The 24624-nt window shown below is 35.6% G+C and overlaps 2 protein-coding genes across 5 annotated transcripts; one reads left to right on the top strand and one right to left on the bottom strand.

Moving 5' to 3' along the window:
• Positions 1-109: 109 nt before the first annotated feature.
• LOC131792942 (tetratricopeptide repeat protein 27) lies at positions 110-20457 on the bottom strand. 4 transcript variants are annotated; one of them, XM_059110354.2, is made up of 30 exons: positions 20271-20457; positions 20037-20165; positions 16547-16604; positions 14612-14759; positions 13832-13924; positions 13232-13334; positions 12579-12618; positions 11895-11967; positions 11217-11268; positions 11026-11121; positions 10010-10050; positions 9504-9622; positions 8489-8555; positions 7913-8026; positions 7786-7821; positions 7446-7505; positions 7013-7135; positions 6760-6837; positions 5975-6070; positions 5641-5694; positions 5269-5367; positions 5108-5160; positions 4627-4705; positions 4074-4160; positions 3666-3726; positions 2986-3038; positions 2802-2879; positions 2290-2401; positions 1837-1937; positions 110-912 (listed from the first exon to the last, which is right to left on the bottom strand). In XM_059110354.2, exons 1-30 carry the CDS (start codon positions 20383-20385, stop codon positions 796-798), a joined length of 2535 nt encoding a protein of 844 aa, XP_058966337.2. In that variant the 5' UTR covers positions 20386-20457; the 3' UTR covers positions 110-795. The 4 variants fall into 4 exon arrangements, 3 of the variants coding, with proteins under 3 accessions (XP_058966337.2, XP_066025552.1, XP_058966338.2); XM_059110355.2 differs by lacking the exon at positions 110-912 and having other exon boundaries at positions 2339-2401; XR_009340882.2 differs by lacking the exons at positions 110-912; positions 1837-1937 and having other exon boundaries at positions 2341-2401; positions 3581-3726.
• A 100-nt stretch (positions 20458-20557) lies between these two features.
• On the top strand, positions 20558-24424 carry LOC131792949 (hydroxyacyl-thioester dehydratase type 2, mitochondrial-like). The gene is made up of 4 exons (XM_059110365.2): positions 20558-20836; positions 21320-21402; positions 22079-22179; positions 23338-24424. The coding sequence occupies exons 1-4, from the start codon at positions 20583-20585 to the stop codon at positions 23386-23388; spliced, it is 489 nt and encodes a 162-aa protein (XP_058966348.2). The 5' UTR covers positions 20558-20582; the 3' UTR covers positions 23389-24424.
• The last annotated feature ends 200 nt before the right edge of the window (positions 24425-24624 follow it).

Genomic DNA, 24624 nt, shown 5'->3' with positions numbered 1-24624 from the left:
TGCAGTGTGCAGTGTGCAGTCTGTTTTACACTGACTGCTTTAAGTGTGATGCTCAATGAGGGTGCTTATTAATTTGGAAATGTATCTTACGAGTCTTTTGGCCAAGAAAAACACTGCACATACCAGCCACAAATAATTTATTCACAAGTACCAAATTTGGCGATTAGTAATCTAAATAATATTAAAATTATAAACTATGCTTAGGCACTTAACAAATGTACACGAAATGAAATTTTGGGCACCTAGAGTAGTTTTTGTTAAGTAGGGGTGGGGTCTACAGTTGTTTAATATGATACTTTTTGCTCTGTATTAGTGAGTTTGAACACTGAGACACTGGGGTCATTTTTGAGAACAGTTGACTCTTTGGATATTGGCTTTACTGGGACTGTTTGATGAGTTACATTTTGTTCAAACAGAAAAATAGAGTGTCCAACATTTTCCTTTTCTTTATCAGGTTGGAAGCAAAATATTACTTCCTACCATGAGGGATGTAGTCACAACAGTGAAGTGAGTTATTTTACACCCTTTAGAGAGTGGTGAAGTCTATTCATAGTATTCTAACATTTAAATTTAATATGCTTTATAAGTGTTATACAGAGAGGTGTCTATTTATGTCTATTTAAGTCCATAACATTTAGCAAGAAATTATTGTAAATGCATATAAATGAGAGGTTTGTTTCTGCTTTGGGCATCTTCATTTATTGTTGATTGCTTCACACACAATTGACACCATAATACCAGATTAAATTTCCACAAATATTCCCTAGCTTCATTCATTTAGTTAACAGTACACCATTAACTTTTGAAACTGAAAATTAAGTCAACAATTTCCTGAAGGCTGGCCTCCAAGTCAACCATGATTTGTGAGAGTTCACTTGGACAATTACCAGTAAGTAAATCTGTGTGGTTTTTCTGTAAGAGACAAAAAAATACACCATAATGATTATCTTGATTAATTCTCAAGGGGATCACAGTCAAACCTTTCTACTGTAGATACTGAACTGAAGGACAGAGCAAAGTGTTTGTATTGGGGAGGTTTCAGTGTTATAAAGGTCACTACCATGACATAACTTTTAAGATGCCATAGTTACAAAAACTAACTACAGTGAAATGCCACATCTAAAAAAGTAATTTTTAAGTTTCTGTAAATGATTTTAAATCCTTTAAACCCTAAGAGAGCCCACATCTAATTTCTCCCTACAGTAATACTGCTGAATGATTATTAAGATTGTATGAGAATGAAGGAAATGATTGCCAACCTAAGAAGGTTTAATGTAAAACAAATTCTCCTTGTCAGTACCAAGGGAAATGGAGAAGATGAATGTTGATGTTAGGATGTAAAGGTTTAATATCTTATAAATACAGTGAACATTAGTTAAAGTAAAATTCAATGGATTTTTCTGCCTTCAAAACAAAGTCTGTAGTGTTGTTCAGGCAGCTTTTACAATTCTTAATTGATGAAAAATAAATGATAATTACTCTTTTTAAGGATGACAAAAACTGTCATGGCTCTTATTTGGTATCCTTTTCACTGTCAGTGATTAAAAATGACAATTAACAGTCAACTGAATCAACTACTGCTGTAGTGGTTTCCCCTGTGAAGTAGCATCTGAATAATTGAAATTTTGTGAAAATAGATATAACTGGTAAATGAAAAAAGGGCCAGGCAGAGAACTGTCCATAATTGAGGAGAGTAGGAGAGGTGTCAATAGGAAGGGGTTCAATTATTTTGAAAACGTTATCTTTTATCTTTCTATCCATCACTAGAGCACAGGATGGTTGCTCATTGCTTGAGAGAAAACTTTTCTTAGTCATATGAAACTCCAATTCACTTACTTTGGCCTTTGTGATAAGCTGCTTGAGAGTAAGTTTAGCTGACGATAAAAGCTGTACTGCTTCAGCTTTATTCTCCTTGCAATGAGTTACTTGAATGTAAACTGCAAAAAAATTACCACCAAAAAAATTAGTTGAAACACAAAGGTATTGAGTCGAGTTTCCACTTCAAACAGTTAGTTGCAACTGGAAGTGCGGAGATGGTTTTCTGTTATTAGGTGAATTGTTTGTGGCTAGCTTCAGCCAAAACATAAAATTTGAGGACAGATTCACCCTGGAAACTGAGAGCAACTGAAAAGAAAGAATGACAGAGCACTCAAAAGTGTGTCCAAAAGTGAACCTCCATGTGTTCTTTATGCTAGGGTCATTATCCTACACTGACCTACATTCTCTCTTGGTTGGTTAGGTGACACCTTAGCTATCACATCAATAGAAGAGTTTAAAAATTTGGCTCACCTTGACTGAGCTTAAGAGTGAGTTCTGCTACTGCTTTAAACTGACTTACGTCAATCTCCCAGCCTGAAGCCTGGGTTCTGGTACGATGAGCCTTCACAAGGAAGTTTAGTGCCTGAGAAAATAAATTTAAATATATTATTAACCTCTGGAGCTTTGAAGCAATTATTACAACATTAGAGGGCAGAAGAGACATCTTAATAATGTTTGCTTTTACTGATCCCTTTTTTATTCCAATTTTGCTGCCTGGATTTAGCTTCTGCTCCCAGCTTCTTTCACGTGGTGCCACAGTAATTCATCAAGAATGAATTCACCATTCAGTTTGTTCACTGCTGTTTGACCCTTTGAGTGACTTGGTGATCTCATGGTCTACTCATGTTTTACCCTCCTCCTTCTTTTAATTCTCAAAAGATGTTTCCCCAAAGGTGAAAACTATTTCTAAAGCAAACTGTACAGGAACAAGTTCAATTGCAAGATGCCCTCAATCAATTTTACATTGTAGAGTTTTCACAGACCTTTTCTTTCTCTTCCTGAGACTCGCCATTCCAGTAGAGGTCAGAGTAGAGCTTCCACAATTCAGAATTGTTGGTTACCTTGGGCAGAACAAACCAGTGATCTATTAGATCAACAAACCCTTAAAGATCACCTTAAGAACAGTTTTTGACCTGATTATCAAATCGAGACAAATACTCTTGCTACCTGAGATGTTTGTCTTCCCATTAGTTCGAGCAGCTTCAGTTTAAGACAAGATGCTGAAAGTGAAACAATCATAGCTTATCATGTGTTCTTTGTTACTTTCCTCTTTTTTATCTACAGTAAGGAATTAGGGGCAGAACATCTAGAATCACATACAATTGAAAAGGAGTGACACAGTTGAAAGTTTGGATTCTTTGGATTTCTAAGTGCACCACACAAAGTAGCTTAACCAAAACCTGCATGCTAGATAGTAGAAAGAGACAGTGGGATTGAATCACATTCATTCATTCATGTGCATCACTAATTAGATGGCAAGGTATTTTGGTAGTGTTTTGCAATTAGAAACCTTGGAGTAGAGGTTCAACCAGAAGATGTGCTATTGACAAAGGGTCCAAATGTTTTTTTTAATTGGAAATAAGGGTTTCACAGAGGGTCTTTACCCACTGCAATGGCTGGAGGATGTTCTTAGTGGAAAAGAGGGCAAGCATCACAAGGTCCTGTCTTGAGCCTAGTCTGGTTATCCTGGAGGTTCTCATTGATGGGACTTCTTTACCGAGGAGATGAAGCAAAGAGAGTTATAGTTACTACCATAGTTTACCTGTGTTTGATTGTAATATGAGACATCATAGTGAACACAACAATTACATCTGCAAGGAAAAAGTCCAGAAAGTAAAGATTATTACCTGGTTTTTCATGATTGTCCAAAGTTCCCTGGTTCACAGCATTCACCAGAATGCCCAATATCTAAAACAAAGACAAAACTAAAGTTAAAACCTCACTTTAGCATCTACCTTGGGGACAGAGTCCTAAATGTAACCTTTATTTGGACAGAGAGGTCTAATTTAACACATTTTTTCAAACACTAAAACATTTTTAAAATTCTTAGCAGGCCATTGTAGAGACTGAGGTCATTTTGGGAAAATCTATAGGCCAATTTTATGTGAGAAATTGAAATGAAGGATGTGTGGACCATCTGCTGGACAAAATGCAGCTGGCTGTTCATGGAAGTTTGATTGTATAGTATTGCTGAACACATTAATTTACCAAAAACTGAAATTTTTAGGCCTACTTAGAGGAAATTCCACACTAACCTCTGTATCACAGTACTTATCCCGCAGATCCATCATACGATGATATGCTGAAATTGCATCATTAAATGCACCAATGTCAACACTAACCTAAAACAGAAGTACATAACCTTGTGTAACTTTTGCTTCTCTTGTTCATTTACTCTAGAGGGACTTACACATTACTTCTCTTTTAAAAATGAGTTTTTTGCATGTTCATCACTAAGCATTTTTGCATGCATCAAAAGTTAAGTATGATAGTTCTTTGAGCAAAAATGTAAAACTAAAAAAAAAGAACAAAACATTGTAACTATGACAAACTGAGCAAATGAGACAGACTAAGATAGAGTGAAATAAACCTTCAAATGGTGAAGCATTAGGAAGAGTACATCTTTGCTCACTTAAAGTACATGTACTGTCATCACAGGTTTTTTAATGTATCAAAGAGTACTGTAGTTTTGTTGTTGTTTTAAATGCATTTAGCAAAGGAAGGACAAAGAAAACAACAAAATAAAAAAAAGAAAAGGAAAAGAAAAGAAAAGAAAAATAGAGGGACAGAAATGTTCAATTAATTTACCACTAAGAAATTTTCCCACATGTGCCAGCTCTCATAATTCACTTTCAGACCTTCCTTGAGAGCAAGATGTGCTGGTGGTCTACAATTACAAAAAAAAATTCAATCATGACATGATAGATTCGCTATCAACTGTTATATTGTTCTTAATAATTGTAACATGTGAAATGGCCTTCCAAAGTCTCAATCCATCAAACCTTTCTCTCACTTAATTATACCTAATTATTGTTATTTTTCGGTTGTTTGTTAACTTATAGTCATTGGTTGGAAACAAGAATTGATGTGGCCTCCATGGAGTGGCTTAATCGTACTGACCCCAGTCTGCGCTGCATTATAAAGGGATTATGGAGACCACAGGCTGACATGTGGCTTAACCTGCATTTTTAAGGCTCTACATCTCATGTTGTTTTTGATGTTTCATGATTCTTATCAAGTGTTCACATCACTTTCAATATCACAAAGCAAACAAAATTTCTTAACTTACTTCTGGCCTCTTTTGATGTAAACATTGGCAAGATTATTCCATGCCTCCCCATTCTGTGTAGATAATTTCCTTAGTAGATATACTTAGAAGCACAATTCAACTGCAACATAAAGCTATTTGAAAAATGATAAATGACTTTCTATTGGTAATCTCAAACATACCCCACCATCAAGTGACACACAACGATGGAATGCTTTGGAAGCGAGTTCTAAATTTTCTGCAGCCATTGCAGCACAACCAAGGGAAAACCATACTCCTTCCTAATTAGAGACAAATTAAAATGTTATTGATCACAACTATATTGGTTTCTGTTGCTAAAAGCAAACAAACTGTTATTTGCTTCACCACAAAGCACTCCCTACACTTAGATGTATTCCACTTGAAGAAATAAGCACCCTGATTGGTTAAAAAACCTACATTTATGATACTGGTAAACACACAGTTTATTTCATAAAAGCAATAGACTGCATTTTTTATCTGTGGCATTGATTAAAGCTTCCCACAAAAAATAGTGTAATCAACTTGCAACATACCTGTAATGAGTTGATTGCCAGTGACTTCTGGAAGCATGGTATTGATTTGCAGTACTGAAAGTGTGACACACAACACTTCTATTAATTTACACCTCATGTTAATTCCTCTGGTCCATCTGTGTTTTTCATCTGAACAACTCACACTTGAAAACATGACTAAAAGTATTCCAAAGAAACAGAGTAGGCTGGTTTACTAATGCTTTTTTTTTAAGATCATTTTTATTCCTCCTCTTTCTCTGTGCCTGTGAGATAAAACTAATGCATTTAACTGCTCCTACATGTTGAGAGAAGAGAGAACTGCAAGGAAACATTTTAAGAATAATTAAGTATCAACCTCTTTAGCTCTTAAATGTAGATATCCCAGAGATCTTTGAGCTCTAGAATTGTGGTGCCCTGATAGTTCCCAGGCTTTCTCATAGCAAGTAGCATCCTGCAATGATAGATGTGATACAACACCTTCAAAAATTTCTGTTGACACACAAGTTTAGGCCTTTCACGACCCATCCATAAACAGGTTTTCCCATTAAACCAAGCGTGTTTTGGCCACAACTTTGGAAATTATCCCCCTTGCATTGACATCAGTTTAGTGCACTGTAACTATTGACATTGGAGGTATGTGCGAAGGGCTGCTAGTTAAAACCAGATGCTTTGGATCCACACTCAGTCTCACAGAGTTGCTTTGAGTGTGCACTGAGATTCAAATTTATCAGTATTTACCTCATTCTTTTGAGATCTCATGCTTTTCAAAGCACTGCTTGTGTTTTGTGTTGTATTTTTTTTCTTATCAAACTTTAAAAATAAAGGTAAATTACCATCATATCAGTACCAGACAAAATCCCCAAATAAACTATAATTTGCATATATTAAAAAAAAAGATAAATTGAAAGAAAATGAGGAAGGCCAAACAAAAGACAGATAAGAATTTCAGGGTCACCATGGAATAAAATGGATGCCCACCCTAGCTGTGCTCCTTAGAGGAGTAAAAGGGGATAAGGAAAGAGTAAGCTCTACTTATGGCTAACAAGGCAAAAGTGACATATCCAAACTGCTGAATAAAATTGACAATACCACTATTACTATAATTACAAGTATTTCTGTATTATTTCTGTGTTACTGTACCTTTAATATATCACCTAAAACACACCATAACAGTGCAGTTTCCTTTACTTTAAGCTGATCTTTGATAAGAGTTTCTGCCTAGCAAGAAGGGCAAAGCAAAATATCAAATAATAAAAAGCATGACCCTGCTGAAAGAGTAAGCAGCCAAGCAAAAACATAGTACCTTGAAAAGTTTTAAAGTATGTTTGTCAGCAGAGCTCATGCAATACCGATGTAGGTTCCTATATTAAGGTGCACAATAAATATTCCTTACCTTTGCATACCACCCTAAGTTCTGATAACAAAAAACAACATTCTCCCAAGAATGCAATCGTTGAAAAATTTCCAGCGCACTTTTCACCACACCCATATCAAGAAGTATTTGTGCCAAGTCTTTCTGAAGAAAGGAATTAGAAATAAATTTATTTACAAAGGTCAACTCCAAACCTTTTCTTTTGGTGGTATAAAAGTTTTTCACACTAAATTAGACCAGAGACATATAACCTAGTATGTGTGCTTCTGTTGTCGAGGTAAAAATGAAAAGCTAGAGCCCATTTACTCCACCTAATGCACCTGTAGATTTTTGCCAACACAACAAAGAGTAAACAAGAGGAAGAAAGTGAGGTCCACCATATTAGTGCATCAAGGAACATGGCTGGTTTACTATCATGCTACACTGTATTAGTATCTAGACAAAATCCTTTCACCTGAAAATTCCACTTGGATGGAAAAGGCACACAATAAAACAAAGATTGCCTCTCCACAACCTGAAATGTTGGATGATAAATTACCAATAATATAACATGTAAATGAACTACCATGCTGGATAAGACCATGGGAAAAAATCAATTTACATCATGACAAGCATTAAAAATTGCCATTTGCAGGGCAGTATCATATCAAGTTCCATGCAAAATAGAGGGAACATAACATCTATCTTAAAATATGTCGGGTGGTTCTATTGTGTTAAAAAGAAAAAATGAAGGGTGCTGTCATTGACTGGGTGTACAGAAACAAGATGTAAACACTCAAAGAATATTGACTGACCTTTGGAGAGGGATTTTCGATGGCGTCGACAAGAGTCTACATGAAAGAAAGTAAATATCAGTGTATTTAATCTTAAGTCATCCTTAATTTGAATACCCTGCAGGCAGTATATATGACACCTACTCACCTGTAACTGCATCATGGACCTCTCTATTCTCCTTTTGGAGTCCTTTTCCAATTTGCTTCTCATCAGTAATGCTGTCATCTGTACACACCAAGCCTTGGGATCACAGGTGACTGCCTACACAACAGAAAATAACCTATTGTAATTAATTTGCAAAATTTTCACTAAAATAATTTGAAATTATAGAGCTGACATGGGATCAGTTGAGTTTTCCAACAGTTACCCCTACATTGAATAATTTCAATACAATTATTATTACATGTATATATTGCAGTTGGCTGAAAAGGACATCTACAGTTTCTAAGATTAATTTCTACTCTCTATCAGGAACTCTACTTACTAACAACTTCACATAAATGGAGTGTGTAGGGTGTCATGTGCCAGACAATCTGTGAGCTCTTATTAGAGCTTCCACTGTAATAAATTTTCAGTTAATGAGGGCAGTGTCCCTTCTTTATTATAATTTATTCTTAATGATAGAGACATTTTTTTATCCAAAAAAATAATGATACTCCCTTCTTCTATATTTCTTTTGCCTCTTTCAGAAAAAATAGGCAGCAGAGAGAAGTAACAGTTCACCTCCAAATATGCCAGTAAGGTTTCCTTGTCGAGTCTTTGAACAGCCTGACTCTTTTCATGTTCATAACTACAAATAATAACCACAAAGCAAGACACCATATAAGTCTCAATCAGTTGACGAGTTTAGGCCCTATTTCCTCAGCTCTTTCTTTTTTATACTCCAACAATAAAAATTGCTCACTTGCTTGTGAAAAGAAATGTGATGTGGTTCGACACCAGGGTTTGAAATAACTAACAAGAAAGCAACACCAAACATAGTCTTGCTTGAATCATTTTTGGCTAGTCAATTCTCCTGCACTACTTATCATACACTGCATTAAGTTTGACTCCATAAGAAATGAATATTAAGTGTGTTTTTAATTTTGTTGTTTGCAGCTTGTAACACTATCACTCTTCTATGAGGCATGTGGGAAAGACAACTTCTCAATCTAACACCTTCCATGCTCAAAGTACCATTTTAAGCTGCAGAGACCATTAAATTGAAGCTGGTTTTACACTTCTGCATTTTTTTTAAAGTGAGATCATGGCCTGAATCTTCTTAGGTTTGGAGCTTTGGTTCAGCTCTTTCATTTGTGCCCAACAATGCAAGTGAACATGATATTCTCAGCAACCAGCCCTTGTAAAGAATAATGAGGACCATGTCACTCTTCAATAGCAGAAGAATTAGAAGCTCCCATTCTAAACTTTGCTACATTTACATATTATTGACATTTCCAATGCATTTAGAAAAGTTCCCTTGCCTAGACTAAAGCATTCATCATCACCCTGCTTTATGGGAATTCACAAAACAATATCCACACTAAAGAATTTAATGACATGAAGTTACTTCTTAATTTTGTTAATACTGGCTGTGATGTCAAGCCATAACCAATTCAGGAATCACACTCATGCCTCTTACTGGCACACTGCTTGATAAAGACTCTGTTCCAAGCTAATAAATTTAGCCACAAGATTGACCCTTGGATCAAAGACAAAGTAGGCTCTTTAGAATCAACGTATAAAGAAGACATGTTACGTTAGTCCCAAAATGGCAGCCTGATCCAGTGGACTGAGAACAGTTCCATTCTTATTTCGAAGATCTTCATCTTTGAGTTGGATTTTATTCAGAATGGTATCATCAGCCAATGGAACATCCTGAAAGGAAAAAAGGAAGCATTAGTCAATGGAAAGACTTGCTAAAGAAATCTTAGTCAACAAGTTGTACTTGAAAAAAATCTTATTTGACTTTGATTTGATAATGATTAAAAAACTCATCTCAAAGGTAAACTGCAATTAACATGCAGTCATTAATGCCACATTAATGAAAAATTGAAGTTTTAATTAAAAAAGGCTTAACACTTTAAAATGCAAGTTTACAACAAACAGTGTGGCTTAAAGTTAGTAACTCTTCATATTGGCACTATCTTCTCTTACTAGGAACCCTGATTACAATCTGGCTGAAATTCCCAAATGTCCTTTTTTTTCTCGGGGAATTCCATTTTAGATGAAAGAATGCAATACCCAGCAACTGTTCCCACTTACTCTAGGAAGGTTTTCTTTATAACACATATCTGTAGATTTATCTGCAAGAATAAAATGTAAACTTTAAGTTTTGGTTAGTAATTTAAAAGTGCTACATGTTCTGTTTTAAGGTAGAAAATTGAGTTCTGAAAAAAAGTAACTACACTGGAGAGCTATCGTATAAAATAGGTAGTAACATGACCCAAGCATTAACAAAAAAACATGCTTGTTTTCTTATTACAGACTAGTAATACTTAATTTTCACCATATCTTCTGTTCCCTCACTTTTCAATAATATAAATCTTTCATTATAGAAGAAAGAACTCTAATAAGTTTGGAGAAGGAGACTTTTTTGGGTAACTTGTAGGTTAAAATGAAATGTTATTAAAAAAATGTGCAAGAACAGAAGATCTTTACTGCTGGCCTTCAAAGCAGGGTGTGTTTGGCAGCCAGGAGATGGCTCCTTAGCTTCAGAGGTAACATACCAAGCTATCCTTTTTTTTCTTCAAAAAAGTTTTCATTATTCAGTTAATTAAATGACATTCATTTTTGTTATTCAGCGCAGAAACATGATATGGGAACACTTGGTATCCAGTTTCATCTTTACAATTTGTTATGAAATCAATTGTTTGACCTGCAGATTGAAAATCAACTTGAGCCATGATCCTTGCAAGTGAGATGCAATTTAATGATCTTGAAATTGATTTCCTAACAAATTTTATCAGATTCCTCTACAGGAAAGAAGCCCCCTCTTAAGTGTGCCCCCCTTCCACCATGTGGCTTTGCTTTTTTCCCCCTCACTATATGAACAAATTTCCTTTCCTTAGGTTTCTTCTTCTCTTCCGTATACCAGTATATATGTGCACGCAGGCACTACTATAATGTCTCCTAGGCCAGAAACCCTGTGATGGCGATTATTTCCCACAGGGAATTCAGACAAAATACCTTGTGAATTAATCACCAGTCATACCTGAATCTGGGACTTTCCTAAGTCTGTATGCAAATTTAAGGCAAAATTCAGTCATGCCTTACAGTACCTGTTGGAATGCCAGTTATGCTCTCATCTTTATGAACCAACACAATTAATTGAGAGCAATCTTTTTCTTGAAATCTTGTCCTTTTTCCAAGGGCACCTGATACAAAATAAAGAAAATGCTAAAGATTCTTCTCCCTGATCATCAATTTAAAACAATCCACAAAAATGACATAGCAGTACTGTTGCATGTACCTGTAAGCTCAACTTGTAAACCTAAAATGGACTGAGCAGCTGTGAAATGTTCCTTGGATAAATGTGATATAGAAAAGAGGAGAAATTGTGGCAACTAAGTAAAATACTAGTAATAAGTTAAGTTGTTCAATCTAGTTCACAAAACCCTGTGTTTGTAGAATATGAAACAATGGACACTCTGAATGTCAATTGAAGCATTCATCCACATTCAATACAGAAGCATCCATTATGTATACATAGGTGAGTGGTAAATAAAGATACATTTTTTTTTTCAAAAGTTGTATTTTGTGCAAATCATTTCCTGCAGGATTCCTGTTTTCTCAATTAACCCTCCCATAAATACTGGGTTGGTTTACTGGATTCCACTGAATTTGGTAAAGTTAACATCCACAAGGCTGGGAGACCAAGACAAACTGAGGGACCATGAAAAATTTGCTCCACCCCTTTACTCTGAGTCCATATTAGGAGGTTCTACTGTACAATGTTAAAATTTATATCCTACTTGAATTTCAAAGCCTTTATTAGGCATTTTGAAATTTTTTTTGTTCACTTTTCTATTAAATTCAAGACTGAAGTCAAAAAATAATTTAATTTGACTGTGAGATGACTGTTGGTATTGGATCAAGCCTATTCTACCACTGCTTCAAGAAAATTATTTCAGTGAAAAGTTATCAATACCCTGGCGCTTTTGGTGTCATAGTAATAAAGATACAAGTATCCAAATTCAAGGTGGATCTGGCTTGCAATGCTCCTAAAGAAAAATGTGTAGATTTATTGAAATAAATAAATAGTTTATAAAATGTATCCACACGTTAGTGCTCACTTATGTATCCTTAGAAAACTTAGCTTAATGTGGGAAACCCCACATACTACTATGTTTATACAACATAAGATGCTAAAGCCCTTGGCCTTGACATTGTATTGTGTTGTTGGAAAGGGCAATTAATTCCCATAGAGCCTCTTTCCACCCAAGGCCATAAATAGGAAAAAACAGTCTGTCAAGGAAATCTAAAAATGCTGGGAATTAGGTGACCATCAGTATGATGGTCTGGTATCCTACCCAGGGGGTAGTAACAATAATACTATGCCCTGAAACTGATATTAGCTCTCACATGACAGACAGCCAACAAGAAGGGGTGGGAGCATAACATGGTGTATCTACTTACCCAAAACATCAATTTCCATGTTATATAGTATTAGTTACAAACTACCAGGAAAGCATCTTTTCAAAATTCTGAATCTATGTTACAATTTCTTTGGTTTACGTACATATATCTCAAGTTAAAAGACACTGACGCTTTACTAATAAGACAATATATGTACTTCATTGAACCTAAATATATAGTTACATCTATTCAGCACCTGCTTTGTTCTCCAGAAAGTAAGGTTGAGCTCTCTTGAACTGCAAAATGTTAAAAATAGACAGTCATGGACTGCATGTGGCTACTGGCACGGCACAATTTTAATAGCATCAAAATTAACTAGAGGTGGTATAATGATGCTAGAAGGTGGTGTTGCAGAGTATTTGTCTCACATGCAAAACAGAAAACCTGTTGCATCCCACATAGTATAAGCACCCTGTTCCACAAGAGAAAGATAATTCAAGAATACAATGTCTAATTGACATCCAACCAATAATAAAATGGTAACCAAAATAATTATGAGTCGATGGATCCCACTTTGAAATTATTTTGAGATGTTTATCATCTTTTGTGTCACTTTTGTGTTACTTTTACATCATTTTCTACACAAAAAGAAAAACAGTTAAGAGGATCACCCAGAAAAACAGACAGATTAATTTAAAATTTTGTTTTTGGCTGAATTATACCTGTAATTGTTTTTTGGAAAATGAGGCCAAAATATTTGAGGCACATACTGGACTGTATTGTTAATCCTATCCACTCATATTGTGTCTCACTTTTTAGGAAAATAAAGAACTCCTTTTTACTATTCAATAAGTTTGAGAAAACTGTTGAGGGAAAATTAAAATAAAAGGAGAATTCTGTACAACAAACCTTTATTCATCAACATGAAAATCTTATTCTTTATGAAATCATTTCTTTCATTTGAGAGTTGTCTCTGTACTGCTAGACATCTCAAGGCCCACAGGGAAGCAGTCTGAAAAAAAGTAGCAATGGGTAGAGACAGAATAAACACTTCAAATTAATGCCTTTAATGTACAACCTTCAAAGAATTCATCTTGAGGAATGGCCACATAGAGCAAATGTAGTCACTTTGTTTTGGTGGATTCTATGAATGACATACCCTCAATGAATCAGACAAATGGCAAGGAATAAAATACTGACTAAAATACTGGCCCCCATGAAATCTTTTGACTTCCCAAATGGACTACCATACAATAGACTGGACTAGCCCTTTGAGTCTTTTCCAAACTCTTGGTGCTGCTTATACACTGATGTTTACAGTAAATGGAACATCACGCAAACAAGACACCTTTCATCCCCACAAAAAGATAAGATATTCACCAAAGAGAATATGGATACATGTAAGCTTTTGTGCTGAAACCAGTTTGACTCCAATATCATCAGACTTAATTCAGTTAAATTTATCGTGGGATAGTATCTGATGATACACTGAGTGAAATCAAATTTTACCTGGCAGACAGTCAAAGACTCTTCAAAATCAACTAAGACTATCTTGGCAACCAACAGAAATAATAGACCTTCCATCAATGGATTATTAATGAACTGAAAAACCAAAGACAAATTGTTAGATTAACATTAAAACACTATAATCCTTAGCACATTATCTTTTGTCTCCAGATGTAGTCGCTTTCAATCTAGAGCACAGTGTCTCAACAGCATGCTGCTAGTCTTCTTTGGGTGATTTGGTCAATTGGAAACATGGTAATTTGAGAAACACTATGCTCTGCAGTGGTGGGTTGCTTTTCAACAGTTGTGAGGGGTACATTTAAATATATTTTTCCCATTACACAGCTCTCCCATTGTTGTGTTTGATCTTGGTCTTGGTCATGAATGTGAATTTCAGGAATTTCAATTCCACTACCCCAAGTACAGTAAAATGCTATGTGATTGGCCTTTTCCACTCTGCAATTGTCTAATAATAAATTCTTATCCACTGGATAAAGATTTATCCAGCATATAATGTTATCCAACTTTTTGAAACAGCCAAGGTCAGGTCAATAGGTTGAAAGGTGCAAGGTGCAAGGTGCAAGGTGCAAGGTGCAAGGTGCAAGGTGCAAGGTGCAAGGATGCAGTTACCTCTCCATCCTTGCTCAGTCTTGTTACAATTTGTTGATTAGAACAATCATGAGGCAGAATGGAAGATGCAAGGTGCAAGGTGCAAGGTGCAAGGTGCAAGGCGCAAGGTGCAAGGTGCAAGGTGCAAGGTGCAAGGTGCAAGGATGCAGTTACCTCTCCATCCTTGCTCAGTCTTGTTACAATTTGTTGATTAGAACAATCATGAGGCAGAATGGAAGATAAAGGATGTACTGGGCCAGTCCAGTTACACTGGATGAAAAGGTCTAAACATGCCACACCTGTAAAAAGGACCAGTGCATGTCTGCAGAAAAATAGAGTTTAAAAAATAATGTGATCAGTCTTGAATTCTTTGCTGCACATTATACCTTAGTTTATTACCTTTCAGGAAACTGAATATTTATTAGACTGTGATAGACAATAGGTACATACAGTAGATTAGACACTGTATGGTTGTAAACAGAATAAAAGAAAAAAACTGAAAGATTACTAGACTGAAATAAACACTGAGTAAATAGAGTAGACAATGTAAGGTTGTAAACAAAATAAAAGAAAAATTACATGCATTTCGCGTTAAGTTTTGAATGACTGGTGGATTTATAAAAAAATAATTAGATTACATAGAAGCTATATGATATATTATTCAAATACATTTTCCTCAAAAGACACTACCTACAGAAAAATACACAAAAAGTTGATTACAATGGTATCTATTATACATTGGTGTCACTATCTCAATTTTTAATTGACTACAAACATGCAGCTTTTTCTTACTGGCTCTGTTTTGTTATGTCACATGTACTAACAATAGCTCTTGATACATGTTGACATTATGTTTCATTTAAAGACAATAGTTTAGACAATGCTGCAGTTGTATTTTGCTGTTATATTCCCCTCTGGTTAAGCAGCAAGTGTCAAAACCTAAAAGACAGTTTTTCTATTCCATTCCAATTGAGATAGACCTTTTGGGGCTCAAAATGATAAGAGAATAATAATTTGAAAACAGTGAAAATTTAAGTGTCATTTATCTGCAGTTCAATTATATGATATTCTTATATTCATAGTTGTTCATTCATCACTACACAGGTTTATTAGAAACCAACAAAATGACCAGCTCCCAGTTGGCTAGTTAGCTCAATTGGTGGAGCACTGCACCAATATCGCAGAGGTGACATGAGTTCAACTCCCATAAAGGCCTTAATTTTTTCCAAGTCTTATTTTCAAGTGTTCAAGACTGCAAATATCACCTTTATCTTCATTAAATAATACTTAAAAGATTCATCAAAAGCCCTCTTGGAACTAACTTGTCTGTTATATAGGAATTGATCTTGCTAGCAAATTACATATTAAATTATATATTAAATTAATTAAATAAAAAAAAAAAACTCAGACCAATTACCCTCTGGAATTGATATTTTGCTAATAGAAAGCAGGGATACATGAATCTCCTTCACCAAGTAAAGAACAGTTCAGGGCAGAAGTTTATATCACTTTAAATCCTTTATCCCCTTAGGGTGACAAGCTTCTCATTCCACCTTAAAGTATCATCCTTGAATAAAATATACAGAGCAGGGCCCAGTTGTTCGAAGGCCGATTGGTGCTACCCAAGATTCCCGGTTTCGTTATTTCTTTCTTCAAAAGCCTTTTTGGGATAACATGTTCTCTCCTTTTAAGAATATCCAATCATCAAAATGTAGACAAGACTAATTATTCTAAAATTTTCTTTGGAGCTTTCAGATATGAAATCAAGTTTCACACTTATCCTGGGTTATCATAATCCAGCATTGAACAACCCGGCTCAGGAGAATAAAGGAAGCGATCACCAATTCAAAAAAATTTCTCCTAATCAGTACCACAGGAAATGTAAAGAGAACAGTGTGGAGAATATGAATTTTACTGTTAAGGTATAAAGGGTTAACTTAAGACCCAAAACAAAAATAGTGAAAAATTAATTGAAAACTTTCTGAACAACCACATAAAATGGTTGCCAGTCTGGCAAATTCTTTGAAAATTCAGTTTCCAGAATGTTTGCAAGTTGCCACAGCAACCATAACAGTTACAACTTAGAGAGCTGTAAAAAACATCACTAACCTTACTAGTGAGTCATCTTGTAAAAGAAGAGTGGTCTCCTGGATCAGCTGTTTATTTTCTGGTTGTAAAATAATAACAATGTTGTTGGTCTTGAATCTCACTTTCATAACCCTATGAGCTTGGTATCTACCCCTGTATCTGACCTAATCAAAACTAAATCAAAATTCTCCATTGTGATTAGTCATTGCTTGCCAAATTTGAGCATTAATAGGACACTGTATGCATTATACTTCACAATTGGACAATGCATATCATGTGCACATGCTGTTGTCATACATTTTGCTGAGTTACCTGTTGTTTTTTTCCATGAAATATAGGGATGGCTAGTATGTTTCTTAAATTTTGTCACAGTTTTGATTAATTGGTAACAGGACTTCCAGTTGTTGAATTCTTCCTGTAATCATACTCAAGATTCACAAATCCAACTCCTGCAATATTATTATCACTCACATGATTACAGACCGAATTAGAATACACTCAGTCCTTCTAAAATTGCAAGGGTGCCATTTCTTTTAAAATCTTATTTCAGCATCATTCACCAGAATACCATGACAAATCATTTATAAATACATGTATTGGGTAACACAGGACCATGTTTTAAGTTCTAATGACTCGCGTTCTTGCTGAGATGGTGAGGTACATGTCTGGATTGGGTAACCAGACATTTTGCACAAAAGACTTTTCACACAAGTCTTTTAGCACAAGTTTCGGACCGTTCGCACAATTCTTACTGGTCATTCCGCGCAATAATTATAACTGAGAAACATCAATATAAAACGTATACTGATTGATACTGATAAGACATTTCACCTTCACAAGATCCAATGGTGAGGACGTAGACATTTATTTATGTAATAACTTCAACTAGATTGAAACACTTGTGAACACAATCACTATTCTTACTTGAAGAAAGGAAAGGTACAAATCTCTCTCTCCATGAAAATGTAAAGAACTCCCTATTCAAATGACTACTTCTATAACTTTTCCTTTGTTGAATGAAAAATCTTTTAGTTTTGACAGTATCATCCACTACAAATATGCAAACATGATGACCCATGCTAAGGACACCATGTTGATTTCAAAACTAATTGTCACTACTCTTCCCTCATTGTTCAATTGTCTTCAAACAGTATGTTCTATTGATTTATAAGAGTTTCAAATAAAGCTATTGAAAACTTGCTTCCTATATCTTCATTATGTAATGAAAATTAGGCATACCGGTAATAAAAGATTATATGCTAGCCGTTCGATAAGTAATCATATAAGCTTAAGATCAAAACAAATTAAGAAATCTAGATGTAATATAGCTTAAATGAATGTAGGAAAGGGCTAAATTTCTACGAGTCTTGACTGAGTAGTGAGTTAAAATATGCATGATTTGTCGGGTAATGTGGTGTGAACTTGAATTTTATATATTTACAGATATTTTATAAATAGGTCTTTTTTCCTTTTAAATAAAAAGTGAAACAGTTTGCAGGTTTTTACTTTGACTTCAGAGGAGGGAGGATTGGTGACAATTACTTTCAAAATCAACATGGCATTCTTAGCGTTGGGTTGTCATTTACATTTGTATGTATGTAGTGGATGATGTGCTGTCAAAACTAAAAGGTTTTTGTTTAACAAAGGAAAAGTAATAGAAGTAATCGTTCAAATAGGGAGTTCTTTATGTTTTCATAGGAAGAAAGATTTGTTCCTCTCTTGAAGTAAGAAATAGTGATCATGTTCACAAGCATTTTGATCTAGTTGAAGTTATTATGTAAATAAATGTCTACGTTCTTGCCGTTGGACCTTATTGAAAGTGACATGTGAAGGTGAAATGTCTTATCAGTATCAATTAGTATACCTTTTATGCTGATGTTTCTCACTCATAATTATTGTGCGAAATGACCACTAAGAATTGTGTGAACGGTCCAAAACTTGTGCTAAAAGACTTGTGCGAAAAGTCTTTTGTGCGAAATGTCCTGTATTCCTGGATTGCAGTAAGTGCCACAAAGATGTTGTACCATGAAATTCCTTGTACTTTTCAGTTTCATGTTTTTTTCCTAGAGTCCTCAAATAAACCCAACCACCAAGTCTAAATTGAGTACAACATTTATTCAAAGATAGCATTGACAATTACTTCAAATTTTACTCCCATCTGTAGAATTGAATTTAAGACAGCCCTTGTGCAATTAGAGCAGCACTAAATCAACTTGTTCAGGGCCTGTTTACATGGAGATAGAGGACCCCAGGTAAATGAAGTAACCTGCCCAGCTGTGGGGGAGAAATAGCCTGTGTTTATATATAATGTTACAACCATGCGATTCCAGGTGAAGTTTCTTGAGGTTGTTGTTACACCTGCAATTTGGGAGTATAAGATATCACCACAGCAACATGGTAGCTGACAACTGCTGCTACCAAGTCTTTTTATCAGCTATGAGTAATTCGTTCTTATTGTTGTTTTGGAAATAGGCTTTTTATACTTCTTATGATGTTTTTAATGTTTACCTGGTTAGTGTTTGTGTATTTTTCTTAAGGGCACAGTCAATTTGGAGCCTTTTTTAGGTCACCACTCACACTATTTGTGTCCTGCACCTGTCTCTCTTTCTTGTGACCTCTTCAAATTTATTTTTCCTCCTAGTCTTATTTTAACATTGTGATCATAGTGAAAGAAATTAAATAAATAAATGTGTTTAAACCATTTCTGATGACTTCACTTGGTGTTTTAATGTTTTCGTTCTGTATAGGATGGCTGAGAAATGTACAAAGTTTTAGGGCACAAGTGTTTCACTATAATTTAGCTAATTTGACCTTTTGTCACATGAATGCAACCCTGGCTGGGCAGGTCACCCCACCTTGAGACATTTACATGGCAAATGATAACCCAGGTTGACAGGTTACCCTATCCAGCAAACAGGGGAACCCACTTAACCATGTTCCCACCTATCATGTAAACATGACCATGATAAAATAAGAGATAATATGGATAGGTGGGTTACCTTTTCTAGGCAGGTTACCTCATCTAGGCAGGTTACCTCACCTACCTGAGGTTCACCATTCCCGTGTAAACAGGTCCTCAATGGGTCTGATACAGTAATATGATGCTACTAGCATATAATTGAGGCAACATTCTGAGTTAGAAATCAAGTCAAAAGTCTGAAATCTCTGAAAACATAATCAAATTAACTTACACCTGATGGAAAGAAAAAAGTGCTAGGTGTATAAGGAATCAGCTATCATTTGGAGAGGGTTGGTGCAAATGGAAGATAATCAAGTTAAAATTTTCTTAATTCTCCTTTGGTGAGAGACAATTATTTCTTACTCTCTCATCTTCCTCCTCCTAATGCTCACTCCATTATAAAACTATTCATGTATGAATTTGTATTGCTTACTTACCTCCCTACGTAAAGAGCATAGGCTCTCTGACTATATGCAGTAACTCCCCCCCGTTTAAATGAGGACCAATTCGTAAATGGCAAAACAAATCAACCAACCAAGTCCTATGATTTACCTGTAGTAGCCGCTGCAGTAAGTAGTAGGCTTTGAGCAGTTTTCTGTTGCAAGGCCTTCAAATATTCTCCTCTACATATGCAAGCAACGATGACCCTCAACTCTTCCAGATCATCTGGAATATCATCAACTACAATAACAGGAAATTCTCATGAACATAACAGGTATTGCACATAAATAAACTTCCCTTACGTTTGTTTTCGAAATCACAGAGGTAGTCAAATCGTTATCTCACCTAATTCAGTGATACTTTGCTCTAGAGAATCAATTAATGTAATTATCTTCTCTTCGTTCCTTTCAAAGACTGCCTTTTCTAAACTGTGAAGAATCTCAATTGAATTCGTAGCCATTTCTCTGTAAATGTACAATTCACTTTTCACAAGCCGAACACGTTTTCAAATCCTACTCCATACCTCCCCTCCTTATCCCACCCCCCCTCCCGGTGAGGGAACGTCAAAGTTGTCTATGATCGATTAGACCTACAGAGCAAAGACTGGGACTAGATCGGAAGGACGCCTGGGAGATCGAAGCAGTTGATGCTCAGGTGATGGCGAGCTCAATTGTGAAGATTTTGATTTCACGACGAAATAATTTCCCTCCAATCGCCCGATACCTCACCGACAACTCTTCTACACGGTTTAAAGTTGGTGACGAGGTGAAAGTACGTCGGTTTGTTACTGTGGAAGATGTAAACGCATTTGCCCAACTGATGGGTGACACAAACCCTATCCACTTGGATGAGCATTTTGCGAAGAAAACCGAACTTGGGCAACTTGTTGTACATGGGGTAATACTCAACGGGTATCGTAATCTCATCAATCTCAAATTTATTAATTTACACTATTAAAAATCTTTGGATTCAATTAAAAAATAAATTCGCCGTTTCCCCTTAGAGTGAAATTTAATATACTGGTAGAGTAAATAATTTGTTATCAGTGGCCCACACTTTGATCACACTTGTAAATGAGGACACTTCACAGGTTATATCGATAATCTAATGGCACAGTACACATTGTTCATTTTCTACAAATGGGTACTTTGTTCTCTGGTGATTATGATTACATGGTGTCAGCTGCTATTAAGCTCATGATTAACAAATCAAGGGATGAGGAAATGTACCACTTCTGTATTTCTTATTTTAAAGAATCACTTTTTTAAACTGGATAGCCTGCTGAAGGAGAGAATCTCAAGGTTGAACCTCCCCTCCCTGGTTTCTGTACTACTGACACCTTTACACACGCTGTCAAGAAAATGTTAGGAAACAAATGTTCCCTTTTATTTTAGGATAGTTTCAGCTGTACATGGCACTAATCTCCCAGGTCCCGGATGTATGGTTGTGTCACAATCCCTCAAGTATCCAGCCCCTTGTGAGTAAGAGAAGTCTACTGAAAACTCATATTTGATACCTCTGGTAAATATGCTCAATACATTCTCAGAGTCTGGTTTTTATGACAGCAACATCACAAATTTATCTTTTCAAAATAAAAATAGAAGAAACCCAGCACTTGACCCTTAACACCCTTACCTTTGTATTCATTTTCTCCTCACTGTTCTGTTTACATTTCTCCTGTTACTGAGAAGGATAATTTTTTTGATAATCAGGAGCTTCTTAAATTAATGATCATTTCCTTTTTCCTTTTGACCTCCTCATTTGATTCAAGGGCAATAATGTAGGGTGAAATTAGAAGTCAATCACTATTAGGGGTTTAAGGGTTAAATATTTTTTAGGCATTCTCAATGTACTTGGAGAATTACATTGTCTAAAATTTCTGTTTCCATTCCTTTTAAAGGAAAGTAGAAAAGAGTGTGTATTTTTTAACCTTTACATGGTTTCAGGGCTTTCATCTGGCTGACTTAGTTAAAGATTTAGCCATAAAGCATCATAGCATCATAGACTTTAGCCTCATTCTGATCACTTTGTTTCCTAACCATGGGTCACATTTAGCCCAATGTACATGACTAAGGATACATTTAAGTTTATGCAAGAGTATAGAAATCAAAGCTGTGGTACAATGGACCTCTGACTACAATTTTTTTTCCTAGTATTTCCAGGGGAAGAGGTTTTGACTCATATTCAGGTTACCAGATTGAGGCATGCTATCATGAGTTGTGATGTGACTTGCACAGCAGTTCATAGGGGGAAAGTAAGTGATCTCTGTTAAATTATGACTGCCACAGACCAACTGACCACACTGTTAGAGTACTTTAAAGCCCTTAATTATCATCATTACAATTTTCTCAAATGTGATTGGTGCATTAACTGCCCTATATTTCTCTAATTGTTCATAGAGTTGTAATGAGACCGTGTACTGGTAATCTAACAGTTAAAGCAGGCAATTTAACTATTTTTACTCAAATAATTCCACCAATCACAGAATCGATTACAATAACCATAGCAACAACCATTTACTCTACAAAGCTGGAGAATTTCCAAAATGGAGGAACTTCTTAACTTAGACAATGTCTCTTCCAGAGATATTTTCTCCAATAAAAGGTTTTTTCCTCAGAAATTGTAATGGTAATGAGTATTTGGTAAAAGATTTTTGCATTGTCCAATTTGGGCGGTAATCATACTTGTGATTGACACATTTGACTCTCGCTTAGTGTCTGTCTAATTCTGTAATCACTCAAATGAGTACAGACTTAATTGGACTCCTTGATCCTATTACCATTAAATGATGACAACAAGGTTTTGATTTTAGTCTTTGACAGGTTATACTACCCAGTTAAATTAGGTGAAGTTTTACGTACAGTTTTCCAGTACCTATTTGTTCTTTTGGCTCACCTTAGTGATGAAAAAAAACAAAACAAAACAAAACATAAAAGCAGAGAAACAAATTGGCTGCATTGAACTTCAACTTTTTGTGGTCATTCTTTTTCAGAATTGACTTTTTAAGCTAAAGCAACAAACTTTTAAGTGCATCAGACTTGTTTTTGGTCATAAGGAGGACTTTTATTAGTGGTTTCATGTGTGTTGTTTTTGTTTGTGGCCAAGTTTTTAACCATGGTGCAATGCTGAGATATGACCCTAGGGTTAACATTGTATTTCAAATACAAAAGTAGAAGCCAAATTGCAAGAAAATGAAATAGTGGTGGAATTGAAATGGATCCCTTGTGTGATGGGTTCACACATTATGCTAGCAGACATTTTGCTCATTGCTCATAATTTTCCTCCCCTAAGGCCTACAGGGCTTGCAAGAATACAATGAAAAATAGTATCTGCAGGTATTATATGTGACACTTTTTTTTGAGGTGTATGTTTTTTTTGCTGCTGTTTTATTTTTGGAATTTGTACATTTCAGGTTGTATTATGTGGTGAGACCAAGTTGTTACTTCCCAAGAAACCTGGCTGAGTCCATGTGTATGTGTTTTGTCCATTTCCAAGTAAATAAGGTGTTCTCAGCTGGAAAAAATGGCATATGGGAACTTTTTTCCTAGTCCAGCAAATGTTACCCAATCACAAGCAAGCTTGTCTGTCACTCTGTTACATATGCTATTTTTTTGCCTCACTCGAAAGGAAACTTCACTAGAGGTTCTGGGGACCTTAATTCACGGACAAAAAGACACTTGCAAGGATGATCAACCTCTTTCATGAAAGGTTCCATTTAACTGACAATAAATTTAACTTGGTAGCATATGCAAGCAATGTGCTGTACCATAGTCCAAAACACTGAATAAGGAGGGATCACAGCTGGTCACCCAAGAGGAATGGCGGGGTGAACGTTTCTTACATCATGCAGGTTATTACGGAATAGGGTTAAACACGATTTTAAAAAAGCCATCTCATGCCATAATTGCTCACTTAATGTACAACTTATTAAAAAAAACTCACTCAAAAATGCTTTGAATCTTCGCTGCTAAACAACATCCACAAAATGGTGCCGTATTGGAAAAACGGAACAATAAAGCAGACTTAGTATTCTTGGTATACTGTTATTTAACAGTTGGAGCTCAAGGACAGAAATTAGAAAATGGCTAACGTGATGTTTTAGCGTAGTATTTGTCATAACAGTCCTATAACTTGCAAGAAGAAATGAAATTGAAATCCGTGCTTGTTATTTTGGTTTCTGTAGTTTGCTTTCGTGAATTAAGTCGTTGACTGTGGTCAACACCAAAGAAAGTTACTGGTGGGTGACCGTTAAACTGTACTAACAGTTTTTAGATATATGAAAATTCACACATGCACTGCGGTGGAAAGATGAAATTAGAAGATCCTCGCAGCTGAGAACACTACTGAAACTAGTAGTTGTAAGTAGGACCTGAAAAAAATTTCAGGCCCGTACGGGATTTGAACCCATGACCTCTGCGATACCTGTGCAGCGCTCTACCAATTGAGCTAACAAGCCAACTGGGAGCTGGTCAATGAATTGGGTACAAATAAACATCCGAGTGAATGAAGATTTTAGATATATGAAAATTCACACAACAGGCCCAAACAACTGCTCTTTTACTGCTTGTGGTTTGAATTGTTCAGATGAAATTGTTGCAGTAAGTAGGACCTGAAAAAAATTTCAGGCCCGTACGGTTTCAGGTCCTACTGTACAAACAGTTGTTATGGGAAATAAACGTGGAAGAAATTTTACCTGAAA

The sequence above is a fragment of the Pocillopora verrucosa genome, chromosome 7, assembly GCF_036669915.1.
Source record: "Pocillopora verrucosa isolate sample1 chromosome 7, ASM3666991v2, whole genome shotgun sequence".
NCBI lineage: Eukaryota > Metazoa > Cnidaria > Anthozoa > Scleractinia > Pocilloporidae > Pocillopora > Pocillopora verrucosa.
This window is presented reverse-complemented; position numbering and strand designations above follow the sequence as displayed.

Excerpts from the sequence above, each read along its gene's own strand:
- LOC131792942 (XM_059110354.2), bottom strand. The coding sequence starts at position 20,385 with ATGGCTACGAATTCAATTGAGATTCTTCACAGTTTAGAAAAGGCAGTC. Across the intron at positions 10,051-11,025 it reads CATAACTGGCATTCCAACAG|ATAAATCTACAGATATGTGT; the intron begins GTACTGTAAGGC and ends TTATTCTTGCAG. Across the intron at positions 8,556-9,503 it reads GCTGCCATTTTGGGACTAAC|TTATGAACATGAAAAGAGTC; the intron begins GTAACATGTCTT and ends TATTATTTGTAG.
- LOC131792949 (XM_059110365.2), top strand. The coding sequence starts at position 20,583 with ATGGCGAGCTCAATTGTGAAGATTTTGATTTCACGACGAAATAATTTC. Across the intron at positions 20,837-21,319 it reads CATGGGGTAATACTCAACGG|GATAGTTTCAGCTGTACATG; the intron begins GTATCGTAATCT and ends CTTTTATTTTAG. Across the intron at positions 22,180-23,337 it reads CAGCAGTTCATAGGGGGAAA|GTTGTATTATGTGGTGAGAC; the intron begins GTAAGTGATCTC and ends TGTACATTTCAG.